The sequence below is a fragment of the Cyphomyrmex costatus genome, unplaced genomic scaffold (assembly GCF_001594065.2).
Source record: "Cyphomyrmex costatus isolate MS0001 unplaced genomic scaffold, Ccosl1.0 scaffold55, whole genome shotgun sequence".
NCBI classification, from domain to species: domain Eukaryota; kingdom Metazoa; phylum Arthropoda; class Insecta; order Hymenoptera; family Formicidae; genus Cyphomyrmex; species Cyphomyrmex costatus.
This window is the reverse complement of record NW_017279708.1, coordinates 767,735-776,404: the sequence shown is the minus strand read 5'-3', so window position 1 is coordinate 776,404 and position 8,670 is coordinate 767,735. Positions and strand designations below refer to the sequence as shown.

General features: G+C 31.1%; 1 protein-coding gene and 1 non-coding gene across 3 annotated transcripts in view; one reads left to right on the top strand and one right to left on the bottom strand.

The window, feature by feature from the left end:
- Positions 1-2,777, bottom strand: part of LOC108779061 (probable ATP-dependent RNA helicase DDX10) — a 3,859-nt gene extending 1,082 nt beyond the window's left edge. Inside the window, exons 1-10 of one of the 2 annotated variants that reach the window (XM_018546405.1) lie at positions 2,554-2,777; positions 2,282-2,473; positions 1,934-2,206; positions 1,727-1,848; positions 1,446-1,647; positions 1,219-1,381; positions 897-1,080; positions 643-819; positions 340-566; positions 41-234 (exon numbers count right to left, since the gene is read on the bottom strand). In XM_018546405.1, coding sequence (XP_018401907.1) covers positions 41-234; positions 340-566; positions 643-819; positions 897-1,080; positions 1,219-1,381; positions 1,446-1,647; positions 1,727-1,848; positions 1,934-2,206; positions 2,282-2,473; positions 2,554-2,652 — 1,833 coding nt within the window. In that variant the 5' untranslated portion in view covers positions 2,653-2,777. Of the gene's footprint in view, positions 1-40; positions 235-339; positions 567-642; positions 820-896; positions 1,081-1,218; positions 1,382-1,445; positions 1,648-1,726; positions 1,849-1,933; positions 2,207-2,281; positions 2,474-2,549 lie in introns of both variants that reach the window. The other variant, XM_018546406.1, reaches the window with a different exon arrangement.
- A 2,296-nt stretch (positions 2,778-5,073) lies between these two features.
- Positions 5,074-5,146, top strand: TRNAV-UAC (transfer RNA valine (anticodon UAC)). Its single transcript has one exon. It is a non-coding gene; the product is annotated as a tRNA-Val (tRNA).
- The last annotated feature ends 3,524 nt before the right edge of the window (positions 5,147-8,670 follow it).

Here is an 8,670-nt window from a genome sequence, read left to right as displayed (position 1 = left end):
TATATATAATATGTAATAATTTGTAATATAAAATTCTTACTTGGCCCTCATCATCAAACATAGTCTTTTTATTAGGTACAATCTTCTTTCTGAGAATCTTTTTAGCAAGTGCAACTTTTGTTATAGATTTTTTTTTGTTTGAAGTCTTTTTATCTTCATTCTCTGTCACAGGAATATCATCGATATCAATATTTTTTCTTTTTATAGTTAATATGTCTTCGTCATCACTATCATCTAAAAAGATACAAATTACTCATAGTTAAACATGTTTTCTTTACACATAAGAAATAAGACATTTATAATATATCTTATTATAAAAGTGATTTTCGATTTTCTTACTAATCTGAATAGTTTTTTCCTCTTTACTTATTCTTTTTTCACTTCTATTTTTATTAGAAATATCACTTTTATCAGAATTATCTCCACTATCTTCCTGATCGCTGTTATCTGCTGAATTAGTTGAATTTCGATCTATTTCTTTTTCAGTCTTGACGTTATTATTCGATATTTTCTTCTGTATTCGTTGTAAAAATCGGATTCTCGGAGGTATGGCTAAACCTAATGATCTATAAAAAGTTCTACTATGAAGAAATGTTCAATAATGATTTATATTCAATGATGAATGATTTAAAAAATGCTTACTTGGCAAATTTATCTGTGTTTAAAGCATGCACATTGAAGATTTCTTTATCCTTCATTAAAAAAACTGATTTGATATATGATACAAAAGCTCTCTGAGCTGTTTCTTTCAATGCCACGTCTCGTGCTAATAAAGCTTCTAGCTTACGATGCGGCGACTGTAGCTTGTTTGGATTGATCCTAAACACAAAGATAGATGAGTAATGAAAGTAAATAAGAGTTACAAAAAAATTATACATATATAAAAAGATCTTTACTTTATCATATTTATTGGGATTTTACGTTGTTTGAGTCTCTCGATTATCATTTCCTCGGATGGTAACAAAACTAGAAGAGATTCACCACCACTTTTAAATCTAGCGGTTCTGCCTGCTCTATGTATGTAGGCATTGACATCTTCTGGACAATCCATTTGAATCACCCAATTTACAGCAGGAAAGTCTACAAAATTATAGTTATTACAATTATTAAAATTGTAAAAACTAAAGGAAATTATATACATAGTATGTACAAGAAATTTTCTGATATAGAAATTTATGAATAATGTAAACAATATTTTACAAAGAAGAATTTAATTACCTAATCCGCGGGCAGCAATATCAGTCGCGAATAAAATAGCATGTTGTTTCTTGCAAAATGATTCATAAATATTCATTCTTCTCAGCTGATGAAGAGTGCCATAAAGAGCTAATAAACTAATGCCTGGTCGTAATCGGCAAAATGCTTCGTATATATATTTTACCTAAAATTTTTTACAAATAAATATCAATTTGTGACAATTTGTCGTTGATATAAAAAATAATTACTTGTTTACAGCTGGAAAAGAACACAATAATCTTCTGTTTCATATGATTTTTTATAAAGGACCATAGCATTGCTAGCTTATCTTCCAAGGAACATATAATATAACTTTGTTGCAGGCCTTCTGGTGTGATGTGAGCAGAATGTTCGTGCACAGACACATATAATGGATCTTTAAGACTTAATCTCGCCAGATCTTTCACAGATCTAATAAAAATATTTTAAAAAATCAATATCATGACAAAAAATTTTAATTCTATGCAATTATCTTTCAAAATATATATACTTTGTTTGAGTGGCTGAAAAAAGCAAAGTCTGCCTTTTAGGGGGTAAATTTTCAATAATGGAATTCATAGTCTTCTCAAAACCCATGTCTAAACAACGATCTGCTTCATCTAACACTAATATCTATAAATAATTGTATTTTCATTAACTTTCATCTTATCGAAAGCATATAATTTATTTAAGAGTGAAAGAAAATATTTACAATTACCTGCATATTTATACAACTAAATAATGGATTTTCATCCATATGTTGGAGTAAACGTCCTGGTGTACATATAACTATATTACATTGGTCCATACGTTTCCTCTCAAATTTTAAGTCCTTTCCTCCTATAATCAAACCTGCTGAAATATCATGGTACTGACCCACTTTTCGCAATGTTTCATATATTTGATATGCTAGCTCTCTCGTTGGTGTAATAATTAATGAGCCTAGTCCATCTAGTCTTGTCCATTGTTTGCAGTACAAAATTTCTAATATCTGGAACATTTTATTCTATTAAATATGAATTCAATACATTCTAATTGTTAAAATATATGGGAGATTTGTTCATACTGGAATAAGAAAAGCTAATGTTTTGCCACTGCCGGTTTTTGCAGCTCCCAAGATATCATTTCCCTGCAAGGCTAAACCTATGCTTTGCTTCTGGATATCTGTCATTTCAATATAGTTGTTTTCCAGTAGACCCTTTAAGGTAATCCTTGATAAGGGGAAGTCACTGAATTTTGTTGTTTTCGTAACGTCTACCTATAATTTCACATGTAATTAGTTTTATCTTTGAATTTTTGTGTCACATCACATAATAATATTGAAATGTACCTACTTACAGTGTTATACTTAGATTGTAGTTCCTCAATTATTTTACTTTCTGGTGTGCGCTTTTTTTTCACATAAGCCTTTACTTTTTTTCTATTAGCCATAGTCATTTATTTCTCTCCGTTTTTTCACTTGCTAAACTATGTGTCCCTTCGTTTAATTTTTACTAAAACTAACCTATATTCTCTAATGTTCTCTCTCTTTTCTCTCCGATACCACGTGTTTACTTACTTCATTAAATATTCGTTCGTATGAATAAAACAACAAATTGAACAAATGAGCGACATGAAAGTGCTGCCCCTTACAGTAAAATAAGGAATTAATACAAAAAATACTCATGTTGATAACATATTGAAGATACATAATTGTCAAGAGTCGGTAAAGTTAATAGCAATTTTATCAATGATTATTAACAGTTCGACGGTAATTATCAACATAAAAAATTTACCAATTTTGCAGTATGTAATATTTTATTATTATGTAGAGTAACCACAAGCTGCATTCGCGAAATAGGACATCCGTAGTGAAAAAGTAGTACAAATGTAGTACATACATACCACCGACTAATAACAAAAAAAAGGCTGGACGGTTTTTATATATAAATTAAGTGGATAAGTATAGAATACATGAAATGGACAGGCATTTTATATATGCCTGAAACTTATATTATTTTTTATTCCTTTTATAATAATATGACTCTACGCCGATACATAACTTTTTGCATATACGACATCAATAATTTATGTTTTATTTCATGTTTTTGTATTTAACACGTTTTTCTTTTCTCTTTGACTTTTTTATTGATAACAATTTTAAATTCTAAACATATCATTTATCATAAAAACATTTTAATCACTAGTTTTGTCACAGGTATTATCATTAAAATATTATGTAAGTGTAATTATAATAAGTATATAATGTAAGTCATTTTATATATTATTATTATTTCTTATATTTATCTGATCTACCAATCTCAGATAATAAATCTTCTTTTTCAAGAAGCTGAGGATGCATTCCGATGTTTACTGCCAGTGAAACTATATAATACAATATACGTTACGTGTACTATAGATTTTCAGCACTGGTAGTGATTATCGGAACGCACCTTGAACATGTTAGTTCCTAGCACCTGGACTCCCTTATTATAATACAATACTTTCACAATACACTTTGGCCGTGTTCCGACATGAATGTAATTGGCTATTACTTATAGATCCATCCAATCATATTCAGTCACTCGGTATTGAAAATATAATAATCTATGTCGATCTACGTGCATATAATATTATAAAGTAATCGTGTGTAAACAATTAATTTAATATACCTATAGAGCATTAAAATCTATCCATATAGCACAGACCTCCAAGTGACATCTAAGATATCCAGAGGATATTCTTTTGTCATTTGAATGTTCTAAGGACATATAATGTCTCTCGGATAACCCCGGATCTACAATATAGAATTCTAAGTCTTAAGCCATAAGAAATGGACAAATCGTAGTTAATTATTCTCCTCGAATTCGACTGTATGAATTGATTGGTTAATTTCTTACGGCCTAAGGCTTAAAACACGTATTGTTTGGTATATCCTTTGTCAATGCACTGGTTGCATTAATGACTTTAGATTTTAGTATATATAACACATAATAGATAACTATAATGTTTATATCATTATTAATTAATATGTTAGAAAAATACTTAAAAAAAAGAAGAACATTTTCATTATTATGAGAAATAGGTGTATTAATAAAATCTCATTATAAAAAACGCTGCGATTCACATCGATTATGCTTTTTGTACGTCCGCTGTTTTTGCTGGTGCTTATATCTTATTCGGTCTGTAGGAAAATACAGTGCATGCTGCGCTGCAAGATGTATGTAAGAGTTTAAAAAATCTCAATATTTAGTGATACATATATATTTAGCATTTCGCGCGTAAAATGTCTTAAGACAAAATGAAATTTTATTTCTTAAAAATTTCGAGTCACGTTTAAAAATATGTTTTTAAATTTATCTTAATCATAGTGTTATCTTATTTTAAATATACATATTTTATTTTAATGTGTGTAGTTACAATATCTCTAATTTTTTTTAAATATAATAGAACTTATTCAGTTTTTAGTTTCAAATTTTAAAACGTATAAAAGATTTCGAAAATAAGAAGGATTTGTAAATATAATATAGATTGAAATTTATTTCGTTTTCGAAATACAATAGTGATAAAATACTGTAGGTTGACTTTTGAACGCATACTGTGTGCATTTACTGTACGTAACAGTATTGAATTGTTGATATTTTTGATTATAAAATATTAATTCTAAAATAAGATTTTAATTATAGTTTAATTTTCGATTATTGTATATTTCATTATTTGTTAATACGTACGGATTTTTATTTATTTTTAAATACACATTGCATGATAATGTCGTCATGTCAACTTATTATTTTATTATATTATTATTTACATATCATATGTTAACATTTTAGTATATTTAGCGATACATAACCTTATTTAAGAGAAACCTTTCCAACAGGTTCCGTGGTGTAGCGGTTATCACGTCTGCTTTACACGCAGAAGGTCGCCAGTTCGATCCCGGCCGGAACCACTTACTTTTTTTTTTCTATTTTTTGTTACTTTGATATGAGATCCATCTTATAATTAGAAAACGTGCTATTTAATAATTTTATAAAGAAGAAGCGAAGAAATAAAAGTATATGATTGCGTAAAATTACACAGGTATTGATTTAAAAATTAGAATATTACATTTTTTCATAATTGTCTTTTAAAAATAAAATTATAAAACATATTATTGAAATTAAAATCATGAAAATGTGTTAAATAGCATTTTTATTCGTCTTAAAGATAAGAAAAATTTGAGAAAGAAATTTAGATATTATTTCAAATCTATATGATTTTGAAGCTTATATAATACTTTTATTCTCAAGGTATAAAAATGTGTTAATTAAGTTTGGTGATTTAATCTAAAAATATTTAACATTACTTAATTATAATTGTCGAAATAATAAATAATCCCAATAGTTATTCTTCAAAGATTGCCGCGGACATTAATCAATTCCATCTTTACATCTTAAACTTATATTTATTTTGTTTATAAAACCTAGTTGAATTAAAAATTAAAAAGAAGCCAACTTGGTAATGTTTTTAATTAATTAGAAAATGAACGAAGCTATAAATTTATTGAGAAGAAGACCACTGAGCGCTTCATCGAGTTAGCTGACACGTCACACTTATCGACTCTCGACGCGATGGGGCGAAAGTATGAAAAGATTCGAGTGAGAGATAGGGCGGATCGAAGGAATCCGCGAGAATGGCGAGATATGCGTGGGCGAACCGTGAGAAACCGCAGGTGACATCTTGTCATGGCGGTCGGCGGTTCACACTTCGGTTTCTTTCATCCCTTTTCTGGTGACAAGACAACCGAAGTAACGGTGCAGGGCCGCTTTCACCGTGGAATCGAGAAAGTGGAAAACGCTTAGTCGCGCGTTACGCGAAACCTTGTATAGAGTTAAGGAAGCGAACTTGGAATCGTACTAAATAATAAAAAAGAGTTATATACAAAATATATATCGAGATATATCATAATAAATATGTATTATTTAAAAGCATGAAAATCGTAAGAACGTAAGATTAATAAAAACCAGTCACACAAAATGGTTCAGTAATTTTATTTTTTTTCTGACACAATACAGTTCTCTTCGAAGGTACATTACAAAAAAATATTTAGATATTGTTGATCCACTATCCTCTCAAGGATTAGAATATTTTCCAAGTATAATAAGTAATTCGACAAATTGATAAAACGACGGTAGAAGAGACAGCGTCCCTGGCGTCGAGCGTCTTTTTCAGCGAAGTGCGGTAGGAGGGATAAAAGGTTTCCTTGTTTAACAAAATATCGTCTCCGAGCCATTAGCCCGACCGTTACCACTTCAGCGCGATTTTCTGCTCCCGCTATCGCATCGAGGAGGCACTCGAGGATCTTGCGGATCCTGCCAGCTATCAAACGCAGACCTGCCTTTCTCCACCCTTCGGGACAACTTCAATGTGTTGAAATTAACGAGAGAGCTCGGTATATCTGAGTACACTCGATACTGTCGCCGTTAACTCGACCTTTAATTTTCGTCGAAGTGATCATAATACTTTCCTTCGCTTCTATTTATATTTATTTGATTTTTTTTTTTAAACAACAAATGATTAATTGCTTATAATTTTAAAACGTTTGTGTCAGGATATTAAACTTTAATTTAAGTTTGGTAGATCTATTTTTTATATTAGGTCTGGTATTAATTAATATATATACATGTAATCATATGCTTCTAACGTAAGTAGATTCGTGTATTCTTTACAAATATTTTCGAGCAAAAATAATCGTTTTTCCTCGAGTTTCGAGGCTTATTTCTGTTTTAAAATACCTTGCGAGTTTTAGGTATCGTACTAAAGGTAAAATATCTAATAGATAAAACGGTGACTTAATCGCATATATATATTCTCGAGATGGCGATCATTGATTTCTAAGGAAATAATAAATGAAATATTCAAGAAACACTGTATGCCATTACGCTTGTCTTGCGTAACCGAACGTCGCAACGCCGTGAGAAACTACCAGATGTCACAGTCACTCCCAGAGTACGGTAACAGGAATGTACAATATATATTCCAACGAGGCCTGTCAGAGAGATCCTTATGTATATATAAGGATCAATCATTATCGAAGTCGATCTGCAGTGTAAATCGATCTAGAAATTATACGCAGCGTGATCGAAGTACGAATAATGCTCCAAGAATGAGTATTCTACTTAAAAAATATACATCGAACTGCTTCAGGATTTTTAATTCTTATTTTATGGTGTAGAAATTAGTTCGGTCCATTTTTTGTGTTCAAAAATGCATTTATTTCAAAACAAAATGAATGAACAGATTAATTAAAGTATTGTCCATCGCTGGCTACTACTTTTTCCTATCTCTCAGGCATGGAATTTTCGAATTCCATCTCGAAAAAATGATTCGTCTTTGAAGGCGATTATCTTTTGGAAAACGGACCGAACTAATTTCTACTCCCAATATTTTTAGATTTTTCGATAGATTAGAAGTCGATTTTTTTTTTTAAAGAAAATTTATATAATTGTAAATGTTGTTACAATTTAAACAAAAATTAATCTATTTGTGCTGAAATTCTATAAAAATAATTTATGACGTATTAAAGTTTATTGAACAAAAAATATGTTAATATATATGTATCTTTCTATCTACATTTATAAATTAATTCATAAAATTTTCCAAACCTGTGCTTTATATAAATTAATATTTTCTCAATGGGGAAAACCATGGAATTTCAATTCGTTAAAAATATAATTGTTCATTAAACTATTAACATTACCTAAGTTTATGTACATACTGTCGTTACATATGTGAATTTTTTCACTTACTTTATAATCAATAAAAAAAGGGGAAAGAATAACGTTTCCTTTCTCCTCTTTTCCATTACATATTATTGAATTGCCGAAAAGCAACTAAGGATCAAATAAATTTCCTCCCTACACAATTCTTTCTTTTACCCTCCCTCTCTTCTCTCTCTTTCTCGTTTTCCTTTATACCCCTTTCACAGTTCGCTCGATAACGCCGGTTCGACTTCGGTGGTTCTTTGCGATTAGCCGGAGGGAGAGGCAGCAAAAGCCGCGTACGAGTTGACTTTCGCGCTTCGGTTCACTCACCGCCGTTTACAGTAGAGTGGAGGACTGAAGGAGAGGATACCCTTCGTCGCTTACAATTAGCCGAGGGGTTGTGCTCGTTCAACCCCTGCGAAGATCGTGAGATCTGGCTCCGCCTGTCGGCCAATCGTTGTCGTTGGTCTACGTTTCGCGCACGTATTCTTGCGTCGACGGACATCGCGTCCGCCCAACCGCGCGAACTCCCGGGGGATGATAATCCTTGCTAGCTGATACCCTTTCCGAGCCACTACTGCATGTCGCGACCAGATAGCGACGAGTAAAAATTATAACGAGTTATAGATCGCACGTGTCCCAACGTACGCGAGTTTAACGTGTTTTATTCACCGACAAGAAGCGAGATCGAGGAATTTTTGCGACTCTGATCCGGATAATCGACGATAAT